The 21,804-nt window shown below is 40.4% G+C and overlaps 1 protein-coding gene across 1 annotated transcript in view; it reads left to right on the top strand.

Moving 5' to 3' along the window:
• WDR70 (WD repeat domain 70) overlaps positions 1–6,224 on the top strand; it is a 126,957-nt gene extending 120,733 nt beyond the window's left edge. The window contains exon 18 of the mRNA XM_088156929.1: positions 4,382–6,224. Coding sequence (XP_088013055.1) covers positions 4,382–4,466 — 85 coding nt within the window. The 3' untranslated portion in view covers positions 4,467–6,224. The remainder of the gene's footprint in view (positions 1–4,381) is intronic.
• Positions 6,225–21,804: the final 15,580 nt, after the last annotated feature.

The following is a 21,804-nucleotide window of genomic DNA, read 5'->3' as shown; positions in this document are numbered from 1 at the left end:
CAGGAATTACTAAGCATTGTAGCTGAGTGCCTAATCAGGCCCAGATGCAGATTTCTTCTGCACCAGAGAGAAAGTGAGGGTGAAATTTCCCTCCTCGACGAGGTAAATAGGAGTTCTTGAAAATACCTTTCATTTCACTGATGTTGCTCCTATTTTGCAGTCTTTTTCATTGCTGCTTGTCTCTATCAAAAGGGAATGACTGGAAACAGAAGTCTGTAGCTGTGTTGTGTTCACTAAACTTTTTCTCAAGGGCAATGCCAGTCTATGAAGTGTTAGTCATGTAATGGCTCAAGTAGCTGAATTAGCTGAAGAATCCGGACTGAGCAAAATGTCTTTTAACAACAGCCTGCCTTGTTGGCATGCCTTGTTATATTCATCCTAAATATTTTTTTGTAAGTTGGTCATTTTGAGATGGAAGCACCTGAGATTAAAAAAAGAGTCAGACTGGTTGGTGGGGTGAAGAAAAAAAAGGTGCCTGATGCTGAAAACCATAACTTTTCAGTCTGGAAGTGACTTTTATGACATTATTCTTGTTTCCAACATGCTTGAAAATCTTTTTTCTTTGTTTCAGTGCAATATAAACACAAATTTCAAAAGTTACTTTGACATGAGTCACATGTTGTGATATGCAGTTGTCATCTCCAGCTGGTTTTGCTGCAGCAGTATTATTTATTTGCTAGTCTGTGATCCTCACATGTCAATGAGCTACTTTTATTGGATCCCTGAAAAGCAATTAAGGAAAACAACCCCTAGCCAGAGGGATTATGGTGACTCTAAAGCAGTCTTCATGGCCCCTGGAAATTTTCTAGAGGTCTACATATCTGAATATCTTGAAAACCACTGAAGTAAAGAGAAGCACATAGTATAAATAAATCATACTAGTTTGTTTTCCCATTTTTGTTTGCAGCCTGTTACCATAACCCACAATAAGAATGCATTTTTTGGTGTATGAGATACTGGTTTCAGCTGACAGTCATGTGGAAACACAGGATCATAGAACAATTTAGGTAGGAAGGGAATGCCTGAAGTCATCTAGTCCAAGATTCTGCTTAAAGTGTGTTCACTGCTCAGATCCAATTAGATTTGGGTTGTTCAGGGGTGTGCTCAACCAAGGTTAAATATCTTCAAGTATGGAAATTCTCACACCTGTCTGGGCAGCCTTTTCTAGCAATCTGGTTGGCAGGCACACTATGCGCTTGCTGAGTCCATGCTGGCTGTTCCCTACCACCTTCATGTCCTTCATGTATCTGGAAATGCCTTCCATTGGGATTTATTACATAGCTTTCCTGCGAACTGAGCTAGTTCCCCAAATCCTCCTTTTGCCCCTCACAAAGATGATGATGTTTACTTTTTCTAGCCATTAAGACCCTCTCTCAGTCACTGTATCATCTCAGTGATGACAGAGTGCCCTTGCAATGACTCCCTCAGTACCTCTGGATCCACCCATCTGATATGGATTTTTACATGTCCATTGACCTACAAACTCTCTCTTCTTCTTCCTGTTGGAAATGTCTCAGTCTCTACCAAAGACTGCTGTAATGTAGGAGTGCTTGCAGGACTGAGGACCGACCTTTTCAGGGAAAATGGTGCCAAAAAAAGCACTGAGTATCTTGACCTTTTCCATATGCTATGTTACTGGTTTACCTGCTCAATAAAGCACTTTTCTTCCACATTCCTTTGGCTGTCAGTGTAGCTGTAGAAGTCGTTTGTTGTTGCCTTTTCTGTTTCAGTTCCATCTGAGCTTTGGCTGTCATAACTCTGTTCCTCCGTGTTCATGTAATGCCACTGTTCCTCTTAGCTGAGGGTGTCCTTGCCTCCTTTTTGTTGTTCTTTTTTGGAGTATGTGGTTTATCAGAGTCATATCCATATGCATCCATGCCAGGCTACTGCTAGGCTGTGCTTTCTGCAGATTAAATGTAATCGGTTTTGAGGAGTTTTCCTTGGGTCCATTTGCCCTCCATAGTATTCTGCCATGGGATCTGCCAAACAGATCCTTAACAAACTGAAATAAACCCCTAAAGTCAAGGATAAATAAAACGGAGAAATTTGATGGGGGAAAAAGAGCACAGCCCTCAGAAATAATACTTACTGGAAGAAAATTTATTTTGATAATTTTTCTTTAAATATTAATCATACAGCAAACTCCTACTACACTAGCAATCTCCAGTGTAGTTCCTAAGCAGAAAAAAAAAAAAGTGCTTAAATTAGATTAAATGATCACTGCTGATAAAAATCATAACAAAAACAGTATTTTAGAATGGTCATGCATATGAATCACCCTAGGTGCCCCAGTTACAGCCATGTAGATTGTGGAGGTGGAACAGTTTACATTTCAGCTGAGGCTATGGCTATTTCATGGTAATTTAAAAAAGTGAGGTAGCAAGCAGACTTGACTTCCTCTGCATGTTTTTGCTTTAGCTGAATACTGCTAGATTATGGTACAGTTTTTTCTTTTTTTGTCCTTCTTCCCCTACCTCAGCTTTCCTGCACTGAGTAGCACACTTACCTTTTCTGAAGTCTATGCCTTTTTTCTGTGCCACTCCTATCCTAGAAAAAACACAGATTTTGCTGTTTGTTTCACAAATTTATTAATTCCTCTAAGTTGGAAATGTTTGTCTGAATTATGACAGTTGCAGGCTTGTGGTCAGAAATTATAGGCTTCCATTTGATTTAGTTGTGCTTTACTAATGAAACTCTTAATACTGAAGTCATCCTAGAGGACATTTAGATACTTGTCATCTATTGTGGTAAAAGGAGGGTACATTGCTAAAATGGGCTAAATGAACCTTTGTCAGTATGTCAGAAAAAAAGAGAAGAAGATTCTATACATTCTTCCTTTTCAGCAGCTAGCAAAATCCTGTATATCAGCCACTAAAGCCTTCATCCCTGGTGCCTATTTTGGATTGAATGTTGATTTTTTTTCCCCCTTTTTAATATTATTTTTTATTTTTCCTGCTTTCTTCAGCAATGGGTTAAGTAGAGTTTCTATAAGTATTTTATGATGAAATTTTTAAATTGGAAAATATTTTTTAATCTGTTGTGCTTTTATGCTTTCCATGGACAGCAGAAGGACTCATTTAACTTCCACACCATAAGTCTTCTTCTGGGTGCAAGGTCTGCTACAGCCTGCACCCAGTTACCACGTGCAGTTGGAGTTCTACAGTAGGGCCATCTCTGGAATTGTCAGTATGACCCTTTCCTCCATAGCAAGTTTGGAGGATGGAGGAGCATGCAGGGCAATAGAAGGATTCTGTATGTAAGGGGAGTTAGTTGTCTTTGACTAGTTTTGGTGATTTTGAACCTATTTGTGTCACATATTTAAAAAGTAGAGAGTCCTGCTCTGTACGAGCTGATGGCTTGTTCTTAGTCTTTGAAGTCAGAGGCAACATTGGATTTTTCCTACTGTGCTATGTCAGGTGGGCACAATTTTGTTAAGGTTTATGCATTTTGTAGAGTTTGCCAAATAACAGATGTTATAATAATTATGCTTCACATCCTTAGACTGATGCAAAAATATTGGTTAATATAGTAACGAGATGATGACTGCCTTGGCTGCATTTTATACTTTGTCATGTTGAGAAGTTGAGCACAACCAGCATCAGAAATCTGGTAGTTTCAGCTCTGCAGTGATTGTGGTGAGAATTAAGTTGGAAAAGGGGACCATGCAGTTGTTAAAGTGTAAAACAAGCGAACTGAATGTCCAAACAGTTTATTGAATTGCTGCTTGATACTGTGTTAATTCAGGAAGTAATCAGTAATTACTTTTGTAAAGGTGAAGTGGTATTTAAAGTTCACACAAAGAGTGGAGGAATTGATACTATCAGGCTTGACTGTCAGATACACTGTGTTCTCATACGAAGATCATTACCTTTTTTATGTTACTGTAGTGTTAGATAAAGTCTCTGGGGGAGAAACTGTTTTTCCATGGACAGTCTTAGCCAGAAACCTGGCTTAGCTGTTCTGTTTTCGTTTACTGGCTGTTGTTTTTCTACAGTGTATCAAGATAGAAGTTTCTTTTTAAAATTCATGGAATGAGGAGGCCAGTGGCTCTGCTTTTCTAGCATGGAGATAAATGTATTTGTTCCTCACTTCTATCTTAATTTTCTTCATGGAATACACAGATGTTGATTGTAAGCTAATGAAAAAATAATACTTGCAAAATATGCGTGTTTGTTGTGCTTGTTTGTCTGTGAGCTGCGGGTTTCTTCATTTCTGAGGAGGTTAGTTGATAGGTTATTGTCAAAAATAAAAATGGTGAAGTCCAGTATGCTCTTTTTTTGAAAATATCTATATGTATTTATTTTGTTTGTGTCTAGTGCCTAAAACAGTTTCTGCTGTTATAGTCTGACCACTTATTTAATATTTTAAACTTTTTTTCTAGAACGCAGCCGAAAACAGTTTTTGCAGAAGTGGAACCAGAAGATGATGAAACAGACAAGCCAGAGTGGAAAAAACGTAAAATTTGAAAAATAATTGGTTTAAAGAATTATTTTAGAGCATTTGAAGCAAAATGAAACATTTATTTCTTTATTTGGGATAGCGGGTGAAAATTTGAAAGCAAATAATTTGTAAAACTTGCTGTAGTATAAAAAGGGATTGTTGAATTAAACTGGCTTAATTCTACATCTGAATTTTGTAATAAGGAATTACTTATATTGTGCAAATAACTCCTGTATGTCAGTTACTTAGCTTTGTTAGTTAAGTGAAAAATATGTCTTTATAAATAGTGAATTTGTTATATTGCCAAATTCTTTTTTTCGTTACTGCTGTGGTGGGTTGACTTGGGAAGAAGAAACTCAGAAGTTCTCTCTAAGGGAGCTTCCTCTGTGCGGGTTGGGACACCTTCAACAACCAAAGGGAGAAAGTTAGTTTGCTCCATGAACACACATTTTGAAGGAGGTAATCTGGAACTGAGCCTCTTTGTCTTTCTGGTGTCTGAGCAGGTGACACCAACCCGAGTTTCCCCCTGCTGTGTGGGGGGAGGCTCAGGAGGCCACTTGGGCCCCATTTGTAATGAGGGGACCCAATGGCCGGGAGGAGGAGAGGCTCCTTGATAAAACCTTCATGGCTTCCTCCTCCACGGGCCTGTGGCTCTGGGGTCTGGTTGCCACAGCTGTTGGAAGGGCCAGGCCTGCCCAGGCCCCGCACAGCCTGGGGGAGGCAGCCGGGCCCTGTCTGGGGAGCAGGGGTGGCCATGGGCAGGGTGGGGCTGTAGCCCAGCCCCAGAAGGGCTGATTGACACCTCAGCCCTCTCCACCCAGCGTGGCCTGGGCCTGGCCCAACTTTTGTAGTTGTGTTAAACTTTAACTCTTTAGTGCTCAGATAAGATTTGCAAAACCTCTGGCTTTCCTTTGAATATGAAAGGGAATAAGAAGATTTCTGAAGTCAATGAAGCACGAGCTAAGTTTTTTAGATGGAAGGAGAATGAGGAGATGCTGTTAAGATGGCTGAAAATCCTTTTGTAAGATTGTAGGGATGAACTGATGTACTGAATATTCCTATAAACCATGGAGAAAGACATGGGGGGTTGGAGATGTTCCATTTGATGGATGATTTGACCAAAGAGCACCTGTGTTGAGAATCTTTGCTCTGAGGAAAGAAGGGGATCTCGGTTTTCTGAGGATGAAGCATGAACAGAGAGAAAAGAAATGAAGAAAACCTTTGCTGTGGAACATTTAATTCTTAAAAGTAATACCCCATGAGACAGACATGGCCCACATCTACAGCTTTGGGGAGGCTGTGGAGTTGGGAGGAGAGTCACGATTGCAGGTTCCGGGGCAGATGCAAATCGTGAAAGATAAAACCACAAGAAGACTGTTTTCTTCCTTCTTGTGGAAAAAATCCCAACAGCTTCAACGAGAGGAGGCTTCTCTCTCCGGAAGTGAACTGAAAAAGACTTAGTTGGGACCGAAGTATTTGTTCTATGTTTGTTTTGTTGTTATGAAGGTTGGGAGAGGGAAGGAGGGAGTGGTCTGAAAAAAATCTTATTCTGAATTTGTTCCCCGCCCCCCCCCTTTGTTTGTGTAGTTAATAAATTTCTTTTTTTATACTCTCTTAAGTTTCAGGCCTGCCTTGCTTTTTTGCTCCTGGTTCTGTCTCACAACAGAAAAAATGAGTTTATTTAAATTGGCAAATCAAAACGAAGACAACTGCCAACTTTACAAATGCCGTGTCATGTGTTCAATGTATTTAAGTATCCAAATAAAATAGTACAATTTCTCCGATTCCTTTTTATTTTTTTCCAGTTAAGAGTTAACAGATTGCTGCTTTACAAGTGCAACAAATTTTAGATTAGTTATCGTGTTTAATTCCTTTGTGTGTTCACAAGTTGCAATTCGGTGTACCCTCTGTGTGAATTTTAGGAAACGTATTTTCTAGTGTCTGTACTTCTTTGCATGATGTTCCTTATCAGTATGTGTAGTATCTACAGTAGCATTGTATACAGCTTTTATTGTTTAAAAAAACGTGAAATTGCAATGGACAGTTGCAATTTAGTAGTAGTAAAAATAATGTGCTTATTGCCAAGCTGGTGCGAAATTTTGTTCAGATTTCTTATCCCTACTAGTTTGTGTGGTAAGTTTTAGGATAGAGCAGATCTGTGCATTTGATACCAATTTGATTTGTGTGTATTGACTTTGTTGTATGCCTGAATTATGTATATCCCGCCTCACACTCTCTAAAGACTGATACTATTCTTTATAAAGTAGTTTGTCTAAATATGGAAAATTCTCATTTTTCAACACAAAATTGCATTTCTGAGTGTCAAAAAGGGAAGGATGGTTTTAAAACTAATGATTGTCCTTTAGAGAAGAATAAAGAACCTAGGTTAGTTTTATGCATTTATGTTGTGATTATAATAATACACAGTATGCTAAGTATTGTGATTATTATAATACACAATATAAGAAGCAGTCTGCATTTCCACTAAGAGTAGAGAGTAATAGACATGATAAGCAATCAAGCTTTCCTATTTATAAATAGATCCTGGAGGCATATTTTAAGACTATATTTAGCAAAGCCCTTAATCACCTTCCTAACCTCAAGACTGTGGTCCTGATAGTCAGCAGAGCTTAGACTTTTTTTTGAAGCATTGTTCTGCATCGCTGTTTCCATTATATTATTTCGTTTTCCAGGCTTATCGTTCTTTTTTAATTATTTGTTTATACTTCTGTGAAAACTAAGTCTGACTTCAAGAGGGGTAATGAAAAGCATTGGCATAAAATACCCACTCCAAAATGTTTCCACTGTTTTCACTACTGTAATCTTTTGATAAGAGTAGAACTTCAGTACATAGCCCACAATTTGTATTTGACCCTTGTAAAATTATTTTAATACGTACTTGTGTATAATTGCAAATCAGTGTTTAATTTAAAATTGCAGCTGTAATACATAGAATTGAGAGACTGAGTAGATGGGTGGAAAGTAAGTGGAGGAGAAAAAGAAATTCCAGATGGAGAGAAGAAGTCGTTAACAAAACCTGCTAAAGTAATTCGTCTAAAAACTCAATTAGTAGTTTTAAAGGATTAATATGTTCTTCATTTTAGGCTGAATATTAGCATTTTATCTTTTCCTTTGTTAGTTGTTCACTAAGGCAGTGTGTCTTAGGGGTAGAGCTGCAGGGAAGAGCAGATAAGGAAAAATGCTGCAGCTATTCTTTAAGTATGAAAGGAACTTCTCCTTTTATGTTGTTATTCATATCAGCTAGATCTTGTTTTCTAATTCTTAAAAGAATTAATTTGGTAAGTGAACAGTGCAAAAATTCTGTTGGAATTTCTCTAAGTGTTCATCCATTGTTGCTTGCAGTAATTGTCTTGAATGACTGTTCTAGCAGCCTAGACTTTAAAACAGTCCCTGTGCAGATATGTATTAAAAATATTTAAAACTAACTTAAGTTTCATTTATACTCTAACTCTTGGCTTGGTTCATTTGGTGTACCCCTTAAACTGGATTCCCAGAGATGTTCATCAACAAGGCACATCTTAATCCATTTTTAAAAACAATTTTAAATCTTGAACAACTCAGTGGAATGAGTTAAGCTAATCAGAAAGATGTGAACAGCCTGCTTGACCATACTTGGGATAGTAAACTTGTGACTCAGGCCTTTGAGTTGTCTTGGGAAACATCTTAACATTAAAAATATCAACACAAATAAATATTTGCTATGACAGATGGAACTCTCAATGCAAACTGGAACATGAGAACTCTATTATATCCATTTTTTAAAAATCTAATTTTCTTATAAGCTGCTCAAAGCTTTTAGCAATTGCCAAGCTATAATCTTGGTCCTCTGTGTGTCTGTACTTAGTGTTAAAGTGGCCAGAGTCCAGAGGAGAGTTTGTTTCTGCATTACTGAAACAAGGTGGGCTTATTTTGTTTGCTTCCTTAGAAGAGTTGTTTACAAAGGTACTGATGTCTTAAGTTTTAGCTTTCATATTATCCAGATTCTGTACTGCATCAGTATATAACTCTGAACTCCATATAAAGTGTTAGCAAGTTCTCTTCACAGTTTAATTAGACAAAAAAAATCCTTTTCCAGCCCGAGAACCAAGGACACTGTTGCAGCTTCAGGCTCAAAAAAAGTATAAACACTGAATTGAGGAGAGCAATTGAGGACTTCATAACCCAGAGCTGTAATTAGACAATTAACCCCAATATGTAAATAGAACAAAACTTATAAAAGTGTGAAAAGCTGTGACCTGTCGGCGACCTTGAGTGTATCCTCAGCCATGCCCTTGTACTGCCAGGATGTGTCCTTTGAAGGCCTTTTAATAAATACCTACCTTTCACACTATCTAGCCGCTGTTCTAGGTAGTCTCTCATGACATCAGTACCACAATCACTGCATGCAGAAAGGCTTCCATGGTGCTTTCTCCAAACCTGAATTCTTCTGTGCAGCTTCTGGATAGTTCCTTATAGTAATTTATGGTCTTTATCCCTTTGTGCTAATGACAGTTGTACACCAGCTGTTAGGTACCCTTGGTCCCCAGGGCCAAGGCATTTCCCTCCAGACATTGCAGCCCACCAGCTATTAGTAAGCCCCATTTTCCATTCCTCGTTGGTGTTACTGCCACTGTTACAAAGATCTGAATTTGACTATAGTCCTTTGTCTTGTCCTGTCCTCCTTATTTCTTTTCTTATCTTATCATTTAAGTCTTCTGCAACAGATGAGAAGACTGACTGGCCTGTTTGCAACTATTTGGTGACTGTTTTAAGTTCCTCTCTGGTCTGCTTCTTATGACTTATAATTTACTGAAGATTATGCTTTTGCCTCTAGTTTTTGTGATTGATAGCAAGAACTGTGGTTTTGTCCCCAGAGAGTCCAGTTGTTGGCTTCTTTATCATGAATCCATGCCTAATTTCATGTTCCTTGTCCCAACTGCCTTTTCTCTGTTGTGGAAAATAATGTATTATGGGAAAAGAAACTATGATCCTTTATTCTATCACTTCCATCTCTGCTGGACCCTGAAGAGTGTTCTGCATTGCTGAACCCTCTTGGTTAGATGTTTATCCAGTTTCTTTGACCTCCAATGGCTTCAGGGGTGTCCAGCTTGAGACATTTGTAGCTCACATCTTCATTTAATATTGAATCGTAAGAATTTTGATGTGGCTTGTTAGTCACAATAGTATTGCAAAATCCCTCTTACATTTTTTGTCATGTTAAATGCCTATGTGTCCTTTTAGCCTATCTCTCAGCAATGGGAATTTACTGGAAGTCCTACAGTTACCCCATTAAAAATCAGCAGGTTTGTTTTGACTTCTTACTATGGGCAGTCTGGGAGTTCAGGAGGTTCTGTCCACTGTTAGTCCCTGGGGTCTTCTCATCTGTCGGACTTTCATGCCATGCACATGAATAAAGAGTTGGATAGTTGGCTAGCAGAGATGCCCTTATGCTTGCCTGGAATTGAAGCATAGATGTATATTACTACATCAGTTTTTAAATCTACTAGGATTTTTGGCTAATCCCATTTAAACTCAATTTTGGATACAATATGCACTCAATATGCAGTCACCGACTCTGACTTCAGCACCTAATTGCTCCATGCAATCTGGAGAGCGCTGAAATGTGAGATATTTGTCTATAGCATATAACTCCAGAATAAATTCCCATCCCACATAAAAAGATATTGTCTCCCACTTTGGCAGCAGGGTCTTTGATCAGCTTCAGTTTTTCACAACCTTTGTGTCAAACAACTAGAGGACCTTTGGCAATAGTTTGTGGTTTTTTTAATGGCTGATGATCAGACAGTTCATCTTGTTCTTTGATAGAGGACTTACAACAAGAACGATTGAGAAAGCACAGTCAGTATGTCTCTCTGGGTTTTTTTTATCTTAGCTGTCCCAGGAGGCTGTTGTTTGTCAGGCTAGTGCAGTTTTTGTTAATCTTTCAAAGAAGTATTCCTGTGGGCACTGAACTATTTCCTTGTTCTATCATGAAATAGAAGATGTAAGAGATTAATAACTGAAGTAGATAAACAAGGGCTAGATGGGTCCTTGAGAAGTTCTGTAGTACATCCTTGACTCAACTCATCTATACCTGAACAAGGTCTGGCATGTTTACTGGACCTTTAATTGCTGCCGTGATAGACCCTGCACAATCACCCTAAGCAATCTGTTCCAGTGCTTCATTCTTAGCACTAGAAAATTTTCCATCATCTCTAAGAAAAACATTCTTGCAACAATTTAAGACCATTATTTCCTATCCTGTTCCCAGCAGTCACTGAACACAGTTTATGATATTCCTCTTTGCAGCAGCTTTTTATTATGTTTGAATTTTATTATCTTCTCGTATCCTCTCTTATTATTTCAATTTTGCTTTATGATTTATGTTTTCTGGCCTATCATCAGTTTTTCTCTGCCTTGTTCAGATTGTCCATACTTCCTGAAGTGTGCTGCCCACAATTTATATGGTGTTTCAAATTAAACTACTTTGATAGCACTACTAAATAAACAAGAAAAATGTTTGCAAGTCTCATTAGAGTCACTTATTTTTCTCTGCAGTTTGGCCAAACAGATTTGTGTTCAGGATCTGTTCAGTTTTAAAGTCCTCTGGCCAAAGCAAGGTGCAAACAAGACCAAATGCCCATTCAACAACACTGATTTTAGTTGGTAACATTTAAGTGTATAGGAAAAGAGGGAAATAGTGCAAGCAGAAGATGGTCACCACTGTGGATCCAGCAGCTTTGGTCCTTGATTGCCGTGGGCTTCTTCGTGGTGGTGGGGTGGTCATCAGGGGTCTTCTCTGGAGGTTGTACAAAGCAAGTACCTCCAAAATCAAGTGTCCTATTTCTGACCCTATTTCTTGGGCTAGAGCAGTTATTTCATTGGTAACCCATACTGCAGTTGAATGTTGTGGTGAAACTATCAGTGTTGATCCTGCTCCCAGCAAGGTCAAAACTAAAACTATGTTCCAGTTTGTGGAGAAGCATCTGTGAAGTTTTCTGTAAGTTTTCACTGTCCTGCTTGTTTAAGCCCTATATTGCAAATGTCACTAACCCTTTCCTTATAGGTCCTTATCCCACTAAGTCCGGAACCCCCACTGCAGAGCTGCTACCCAGTCAATTCACCATCTAGTCGTTATGTATTATTCTTTTCAGTTTTGTTCTTTGGGCTGAACTTCACAGTGAAGACACAGGCAAAGAACTCATTGAGTACTTCATCTTTCTCTGTTATCTGTTGTTACCAGTTCTCCATTCTCACTTATAGGAACCATTACCTCCTTGGCCTTTCTATTCTTACTTATATCCGTAATAGAGATCCTTCTTGTTATTCTTCACATATCTTGCCAAGCCCAGTTCCATCTGTGCCTTGGCTTTCCTCATGCTGTCCGTACACATCTGAGCCATATCCCAGTACTCTCCCCTATCCTTCCTCCACTGGCTGTGCATTTTCTTCTTCTCAATTTGAGGAGCAGATCTTTGCTCAGCCATGATGTTTTCTCCTGCCTGGCAAGATTTTCTACACATCGTGATGGTGAGCTCCTGTTCTCTAAGAAAAGTAGCCTTAAAATGCTGCCAGCATGGTCAGCCCCCATGTCCTTAAGGACAGTTTCCCAAGGGATCTCATTCACCAACTCCTTAAATAGGTGAAATTTTTCTTTTCTAACATCCAGGGACCTGACCATTCTCCTTGCCAGGCCCATGCTCCATGAGGTCAGAAATTCCACCAGGGCATGGTCACTGCAGCCCAGGCTGTGTCCAGACTTAACCCCTCTAATGAGCTCATTCCCCATCAGTGAGCACCAGGCCTGGCCATGCTTCTCCTTGGTTGGTCTGGCCAATTCCTGGACCTGGACCCGGTCCTCTGCACACTCCAGGAGTGTCCTGGATTGCTTACAGCTGGCTGTATTGCTCTGCCAGCAGATGCCCAGGTGGTTGAACCCTTCCATCAGGATGAGAGGTGGTGAGGATGATGTGCCCTGCAGCCAAACCAAGAAGGCCTCATCAGCAGGCTCCTACTGATCAGCGACCTGTATGTAACCTCAACCACCAGGTGTTCTGTCTTGGTCCTGTCCTGGTTTTTCAGCCACAGACTCTCAACCTGTCCGTGGCTGTTTCCCAGACACAGCTCTTCACAGCCTATCCCTTCCTTGACTTAGAGGGCACCCCTGCTCCTCCTTCCCAGCCTGTCTCTTCTGAAAATTTTGTACCCTGAATTACAGTGCTCCAATAACGTAACTTGTCCCACCATTTCCATTAACAGTTGTGTTTTCTAATTGCATAATGGTTTTTAGCTCTTCAGTGGGGTAAAGCCCTTCAACTGAGCTGTTGACCTCTTCAGCCTTTGGGAGTAGTCATCTACAACTCCTTTGGAAAAATTTACAGTATTTTGCTCCTGTTCCCTAAAGTCCTGTTGTTTCCTGTTTCCTTACTGACACTTGCTAGAGCATCCTTTTCCCCACTAAATCTAGTTTAAAGCTTGGCTGTAAGTCTTGTGAAACAGGTCCCCAGACCACTCTTATCCTGCTTGGTCAGGTGTCCCACACCTGGTTGAACATGCCTAGTATCTCCAAGGCACATTCCAGATCACAGACCCAAAGCCTGAAGCATGGCACTGTCTTGTAGCCAGTCGTTCACCCCATCCACTTGTTTCAATCTACCGGAGTCCCAGTCCCCTACCAGGAGGGTGGAGGAGAACACTGCCTGTACTTCTGATCCTTTCAGCTTCTTTCTGAGGGACCCGAAGTCCCTTTTGATATTTTGGAATCTTTGTCCCAGCGTCATTCAGTCCTGCATGAAAGAGTAGAAGCAGATTATAGTCCTCAGCTTTTACCAGGCTTGGTAGCCTCTTTGCAGCATCCTGAATGTGAGCCCCTGGTAGGCAATTCCATTCTGTTTTCTCAGCACATGTAATTGTTTAGGTCAGATTATTTTGAATTTTCTCTTGGACCTAAAGTGCTGCAAATTTTTACAGCTTCCAGTTGTCAGTGGATGTAACAAACATAGTCCTTGTTCATCCAGGTAAACTACTATCGAAGTTGGTGGTTAATAGCAAATCCATGAGTGTCCTGGGGTACAATGCAAAAATGTGTATTCTATCACCATCTGTTAAAATGTGGGAGGGGTGGTGATCCTTATCTCTGTGGGAGATATCCTCTGCTGATGTGCCATCTGATAAGATGATCATCGTTATCTATTCACAACCCATCCTTCCTCCAGAAGATATATTCTGTTAATGGGCCATTAAGTCCTATTGTGTGACTGATAAGATTACATCACCCCATTGGGAGATGCCCCAACCAGGGGCAGGAGCCAAGCCTTTCCTACCTAGATAAAAAACTGGGGTTTGGGACCCGAGGGCAGACCTTTCCACTGGATCCCAGAGGAAAGTCGGACCTTTTTCCACATCATTGCTGGATCTTCGGAGGAAAACTGCCCCTTCTACAGGAGCACTGCTTCAACAGAACCACATCTGTCATCCAGGAGGACTGCAGCCACCATTTATAGGGACTGCTACCAACACCCTGACTGACAGGGTGTCAGGTTGTATTTCTGACTGTGTTGGTGGTTGTTTCTTTTATATTATTGCATGTATTTTATTTTTTTTTTCTCTTTTCTCCTATTAAATTGTATTACTGACTTGGAGTCTCGCACTGGGTTTACTTTCAAACCAACACAATGAGGTTTCCCATATGTATGGGATGGAAATGTTTCATATACCTTAATTTTCTTAAAGGTTCATAAACTTACAGTTAATGTACTCAGAAATTTTTGAGGAAACAATTGACGAATAATTCCCTTAATGTAATTTGATTTCAGGATATTTTTTCATGGCTCCAACCCTTTGTGTCCAGTGGAATCCTTCTGACATTATCAATGTTAGATGTGGAAGACCTCAAGGCCTCCTTGTACTCAGCATTTCCATACTTATCATTCTGAATATATATCTAGCCTCTCTCAGGTGTTTTGATCCTGAATTCTCCCTTACTTTAATTTTTCTAAAATGAAAAATGCTGTAAACTCATGTAATTTGTGCATCAGCAGTAAGGCCAGCCACACACCCACAGGTGTGCATGTGTTTTGGTGTATGATAGGACTGAGTTCATACATCCATACCTGCCAAGAGCTATGATACTGCAGAGCGATCTGCAGTTGCCTTTTAGTGGTGATTGTGTTGCCCACACATGGACTTTCCTAAACATTTTACTGAAAATCATCATCTTCAAGCTTTCTTTCGGCCTGTTGCTAATGCTTGTCAATATCACCAGGACTTCAGTGCAGCTGATTTAAGATGGGAGTGTCTGTGACAGCTAAGACCTTGCTGGTGTCAGGTGACCTTTGGTGTGCAGGTGTCCATAGTGTTCAAATGCTGAGGATCATGGAGCATGTTAGAGATCTCTGGAAGTCTGTCTCCAGGCATTGTCTGTACTGCTATTCCTTGCATGCTACTGACCACCTAGTATCCCTGTTTCTCACATCCTCAGAGTCACCATTGTTCCTAGACTGGACATTTGCTTTTGCTTTTGCTCCTTTATTTCTGCAGTGTGCACCTGACTCCGAAATCTGTATTTCTGCTCCATCCCTGTGCTGTGTTACTTAACTTAACTCTGTACAGCTTGGGATTCCCTTTAATACAGAGTTACCATTTCTAGTAACAAGTCCAGGTACCTGTTAAGCTAAAAGGCCTCAGGACTTACCTGGATCCAGACCTGTTTTGGGTTGCCAGCACCTTTGCCTGAGCTGCTCTTGCTGCTTTGTCTGTTATTTGAAGTGTTTATTTTTTGTGACATTATGTATACATGTAACTACTGAGACAGGGACCCAGACCAGCAGAGAATCTGAATAATTTATTCAATGAAATGAGCTGGTTTTATACACTTTTTCAAGGCACAGTATTTCCTCACATGGTAATTCTCAATATGTAACCCCTCCCATGTTGCCACATCAACAACACACCTTCTTAATGTCCGTCTATGGGTGTGTGTTGGTTTGAAAGTAAAACCAGTGCGAGACTCCAAGTCAGTAATACAATTTAATAGGAGAAAAGAGAAAAAATAAAACACATGCAATAATATAAAAGAAACAACCACCAACACAGTCAGAAACACAGCCTGACACCCTGTCAGTCAGGGTGTTGGTAGCAGTCCCTATAAATGGTGGCTGCATCCTCCTGGATGACAGATGTGGTTCAGCTGAAGCAGTGCTCCTGTAGAAGGTGCAATTTTCCTCTGAAGATCCAGCGATGATGTGAAAATGATCTGACTTTCCTCTGGGATCCAGTGGAAAGGTCTGCCCTCGCATTCCAAACCCCAGTTTTTTATCTAGGTAGGAAAGGCTTGGCTCCTGCCCCTGGCTGGGGCATCTCCCAATGGGATGATGTAATCTTATCAGTCACACAATAGGACTTAATGGCCCATTAACGGAATATATCTTCTGGAGGAAGGATGGGTTGTGAAAAGATAACGATGATCATCCCCCCATCTTATCAGATGGCACATCAGCAGAGGATATCTCCCATAGGGATAAGGATCACCACCCCTCCTACATTTTAACAGATGGTGATAGAATACACATTTTTGCATTGTACCCCAGGACAGGGTGATCATGAGACATTCAGGTGTCTGCCAGCTTCCAGTAGGCTCTTCTCTTCTGCAGGGCTCTGTCCTGTGGTACCTCAGCCCTACAAGGTCAAGTGGAGACAAGCTTCTCTGTGCTTCCATGTGTTCCTTTGTACTCCCATGTGCTTCTCTCTTCTCCTTTGTGCTGCCATGTCCTTCTCTGTGTTGTCATGTGCTTCTCTGTGCTTCCATGTGCTCCTTTGTGCTGCCATGTGCTTCTCTGTGCTTCTGCTGATGTGTCCCACAGCCCACAGTTCAACTCCATCCTATCTCTTCCCACATATAGGCACACTTCTCCATCCCACATAAACTACACTAGTGGTAGTGCAGCCATTCTACGCCAGCTGGGGATTATCCTCTTTCTGTCTTGTTCATGTGCATTGCTGCTTGGCATCTCTGTAATGCAGTGAAGCCTAAGTTTGCAATGGCTATGCAAGCAAAAGACTTAATTTAAGTCTGCTTGTAATTCTAATGAAGTATATGTCTTAGCTAATACATTTCAATTTTTTTAACACTATGACTTTGAACATCAACATGGAGTGCTCTCTGTGAGGAAGTTTGTGTATGGTTTGCAGCTGACTCTTCATTTAAAATTGCCTAAGCAGAAGCAAATATCAGTAATAGAGAGATCACTGTCTTCAGAGTAGCCTTTGCAGGCAGAGTTACCATCAATAGCTTTAAGGTTTTATGGTATTTTCCAGTAAGATCTCCTTAATATTCATAAAATAATTTCATATGTATATACATATGTATTTATGTATTAATTAACTGAGCTAATAGTGGGGAGAAATTTATATTTTTGGGAGAATATGAAGTACCCCCTTTGTTACAGTAATACCACTATAATTTGTAACAAAGTAGTGTCTGTAGGCATGTCCTCTTATTTTACTAGTGCATCACAGAACTGGTGCAAAACTGCTGCTATTACAAAGGTTCAGAGATATTGATTGCAGTCTTTAAATGCACAATGTAGCAGTTGAAGAAAAAACAGAAGCAATTCCAGACTAAGAAACCAATGCCCAGGGGCTCAGGAATTTTCACCTGAAAATTTTGTGTAGTATGGACACAGTGTGAGCTCTTGAAGAAGGCGAGGAAACAAGTCATTAGAAATAATAGGGCACAGAGATGAGTGGGAGGTGAGTGGTGGGATGCTGCAGGAAAAGGGAGTTTGTGTCCGGTTTTATGTAACATAATTTTAGGTTACCCCCTTCAAGATCATCAAACAGTGTGTTAATGAAATTAACAGATGATACAGAAGAATACTGCAAATCCCATTGAAAAAAGAGAAGCAGGAAATAACAAGAAATCACCCTGACAAGTGCAAGATAGTACATCTGGAAAATGATTATTCAAAATGCAGATTGTTGTTTCTTCTCTGGTGGGATGACTCTCAGCTACACCAGAGATAGTGGATTGCAGTTTATATGTCTAAGCTTCCTCTGACAAGGCAGACCAAAAAAATGCATGTGAAGCTTTTGCCAAAAGGATTGCTCCTGACTGCGCAGCTAGAGTGACACCCAGGCTGGGAACATAGCACCTTCTGTCTCACAGCCACTGAGGAGTACAAAGGTGGTTGGGATGGCTTTCCTCTGAAAATCAGCCTGGTAAATACAGTACAGAGGCATCTCTTTCTGTGAGCACCGGGTGCTGATGTCATATGTACTGCAAGTTAAAAGTGCTTCTTTGTGTTTGCAGCCTTGCAAATTCAGCTGTCTGAGAGGCAAACTCTTGTCTCCCATCAGCTTTAAAGAACTGCTTTCTTTCTCCTGTCTGTAATTACAGTTATTTGCATCTTCAAAATCCTAGGGATTTCAAGGGAAGTTGCAGGAAGAGACTCTCTAATTTGGAAATTTTCACATTTCAGAAGGCAATTCTGATGATCTTTTCCTAGTCATGCTGTTACCCAAACGCATGTGCTTCAGGTTCTCTGTTTTAGAGTTTCTTGTGATTGTTGGATTGGGGGATACATTTTTCCCTTTTTCCCTTAAAGATCAATCTTAAACATCTGGAGATTTGATCTCTTCCCCTCGATCCTCCCTGCCCCATGTAAAACATGTATAGAGACTTGAAGGAAATGCGATAATGAAAAAAATAAGCCTAATGTTGGACTTGCCAGCTGTTATAGCTTAAGCCCAGCCAGCAGCCAAGCCCCATGCAGCCACTCACTCACACCCCTGTTGGTGGGGTGGGAGAAAGAACAGGAGGGGTAAAAGAAAGAGAACTCATGGGTGGAGATAGAGACTTTAATAGGGAAAGCAAAAGCTGCGTATGCAACAAAGCAAAACAAGGAATAACACCACTTCCCATATGCAGGCAGGTGTTCAGCCATCTCCAGACAGCAGGGCATCATCACTTGTAATGATTACTTAGGAAGACAAGTATCATCATGCCAAACACCGCCCCACCTTTTCTTTTTCCTCCCATTTTATATCCTGAGCATTATGTCACATAGTCTGGAATATCTCTTTTGTCGGTTTGGGTCACCTGTCCTGGCTATTTCTCCTCCCAGTCTTCCAAGCACCCCCAATTTCTCTGCCAGTGTGGCAGTCTGACAAGCAGAAAAGGCTCTGAGTAACATCTGCTCAACAATAAAAGAAAACTTTATTATAATGTCAACACTGTGTTCAGCACAAATCCAAAACACAGCCTTGTACTAGTCGCTGTCAAGAAAATTGACTCTAGCCAAAACCAGCACACCAGCCCGTTATAAATTGTCCATAGGTAGTCAGGTGGAAAATAGTTCCTGCATTTTTAATTTATGAAACAGCCCGTGCTTGATTTCCAGATCCATGATCCTTGTAAAATTTGATGTTTGCACAATATGAGTGGAGCAGGCTCCTGATTCACAGGAGGCTCTTCCTCATCCTGCAGAGACTGCCATGAGACAGATAATACTTGAACACTAAGAATTGTCTAGAAAATTACTCTGAAATGTCTGTGTTACACTGACAAAAAAATTATATTACTAAACCCAATGGTTCAATCTCTAATCCTTTTGTATGTCACCTGCTAAAGTAACTGAGATCAAGTTGTCTTTAATGTGACAAATGTGTGTGTATATATATTGTTTCTTTTATTTATGGGGACGAGCAGTTGTCTAGGGGTGTATTTACCCTAATTAAGCAGTGTCTTGTATGAAACGTAGAGGTCCAGAGAAACTGAAGCTGGACATTTAATCAATGAGAGGCACAGCTTGTGGAGGAACAAGTGGAAGAGTCTGCACTAAGTCTCAGTCTGAGAGACATGAACCTCCCTCAGGCCAATTGGAATATGCTTAGTCAAAATGCTGATATTAACCCCTTCAGAATGGAGCCGTGTACTCGAATAGCCCTTAAAACAAAGCAAAACAAAACAACAACCAAAAAAACAAACAAAACCAAACCAAAGCAAAACAAACCAAACAAACAAACGAAAACAAACAAACAAAAACCCCAAAAGATGACCTGCATGGTGCTGAAAATTTTCTTCTTGATGAGGTTTTCCCCAGTACTGAGGCATCCAGTTTTAGTTATCCTCTGCTGTGAAGTTCAGGCTTGTGGGTTGCTATTGCACTGACACTTTCTTAGGAAACCTTTCCAGAAGTGGTGGGACTGACAGATGGGCACTCCAGGTGAGTTGTAGGATGAAGGTAGGGGATGAATATGATGCACACCCATGCATCACACCCATGATCATTAGAAAATTGAGTCAACTCTCAAAGGCTCCATTAAATAATAAAAAAAATTGTGAAATCATCCTGTAATAAGAAAGATGATAGAAGAAGAAGCTTTTAATAAAGATAACATCACATTCTCAAATGCAATGGTAGATTTTGCTGTTCACAACGTGATTTTTTTTTCAGGCTCTGTAAAATGCCAATTTGTATGATTCCTTTGCTAATTTCTACTAGCTCATGTTTGCACAAAAGAAATAGTTCTGGAAATTATATAGGTGACATAGTGGTATATGTTTTTTCTATGTCTTTTAAACACTTGTTTTACTATCAGAATACTGTTCTACTCTAGCATATAACAGAGTTTAAACAGTTCTGTAAGAGAAGTTGTTTAAATGCTTTTCTTTGAGCGGGGAGAGAAGTAATTTATTTGAATTCTCCAGAGTATCCACCTTTCCTCTTTGCTTTGCTACAAGAACTCTTTGAAATTCAGACTTTTAGTCTGTTAGGTTCTTCTCAAACTTATGATCAGAGATGGTATCATTTACTTTAAGAATCTAAATGGGAAAAACAACTATTGCAGCAGGATTGAAGAACCAGAAATACGAGATGAGGAGAGCTAATCAAAGTCAAATTAGTCGCAGATCTAGGAATATAGTTCAACTACTTCAGTGTCCCCCTGGTGCTCTTTAATAGCATATCTCTGCTGCAGGAAAGTCTGTAAGCCAGCTTTCTGAACCAGGGAATTCCTCTTAGCTCATGTGCTAAGTGCACAAAAGCTTGCTTTTGTGCTTGTCTGCCTGCACTCTGGTCCTTGACTCACTCCTGGTGTGCTGTTCCATGTGCTTAGCTGAGGAATGTTGCACTTCCTTTGGGAAGCAAGGGTGCTGCACTGGCTCCCTACAGCCCAGACTCGGAATTGATGATGTTTATTACTGAATCACACTGCACTGCTTGGGAGCCAGGGGTTTTTTTTAAATCAAAAATATTTGGAATCTCAAACACAGAGCCCTCTGCCAGAATGAATGCAGGGGCTGCACTCTAACAGTCCTGGGCAGAATCAAACCTTGCTATTTCACTTACACTGTTTATAAATGCCTAAACAAACAAACAGGACCCCAGTGGGAAAGCTAGACTCTTCCTTGTCCCAAGGCAAGATCAGCATCTCCATTTACCTCACTCAGTGCTTTTGCACAGTAGGGATTTGGTTTAATCTAATGATTAAATGCTTTCTTTTTTTTAGCCATAGATTTTTATAGTTAATATTTACCACATGGATAATTTTTATTGTTAATGACCATGGTATCATTAGACATAGAGTCAGTGTTGAGGGTGGGGAGGAGCTGTGCTCAGATAGTTGCCCTCTACAGCTTAACATTCAACTTCCAACATTAACATGATTTGTTGAATTCCACAATCAAAAATACTGTGCCAGTAGCCCAGAGTGAACTGGAATTCAGGAGCCAGCACCTCTGCCACTGGAAATGAGCACTAAGGAGCTGCTGTGACTTAAGCCAGCAGAAGATGCTGCCAGCAGGTTTTAGCCTGCTTGTTGTTTTCAGAAATTGCCACAAAGACACTAGTTTTAACTGGACAGAAAGGCAGCCCAGAGTTCTGTCTGCAGATCGTAGTGCTGCCAAGTGGAAGAAGTGAGTCTGCCCCAGCACAATACAAGCATATCTCTGAGGTGAGCTAGTTGATTACACAAGGCACGGGGACCAGCTGCCAGCAGTCCTGGCTGGAGAACAGCTCCGGGCAGCAGTGATGTGTGCCGGGAGGGAAAGTTAAATGTCTGCTACCAGGGTGGTGGGGGTTAGCACAACTGTGGTCCAAGGATTGTAAGGATTGTAATCTGTGAGTCAGCATCTCCTTCTGCACACTTCATAAGAGAGTGTCTTGTTATAAGCACTATTGAGTCTTCTGTCTTTTCTTTTATCTAAGTGCAAAGAAACCCTTTTAAATAAGTTTCTACAGACAGAGGAACTTCTGGGCAATTAGGAATTACAGGTTCTGAGATTTAATGTTGTAAGTCATTTAGATGACCAACATTACAAAAATAGGAGGGATTTTGAAGCTACAGTTCTCATTGCTTGAACAT

The sequence above is a fragment of the Sturnus vulgaris genome, chromosome Z (genome assembly GCF_052056855.1).
Source record: "Sturnus vulgaris isolate bStuVul1 chromosome Z, bStuVul1.hap1, whole genome shotgun sequence".
In the NCBI taxonomy this organism is placed as follows: domain Eukaryota; kingdom Metazoa; phylum Chordata; class Aves; order Passeriformes; family Sturnidae; genus Sturnus; species Sturnus vulgaris.
The sequence above is the reverse complement of the archived record's forward strand: the minus strand, read 5'-3'. Positions and strand labels throughout refer to the sequence as shown.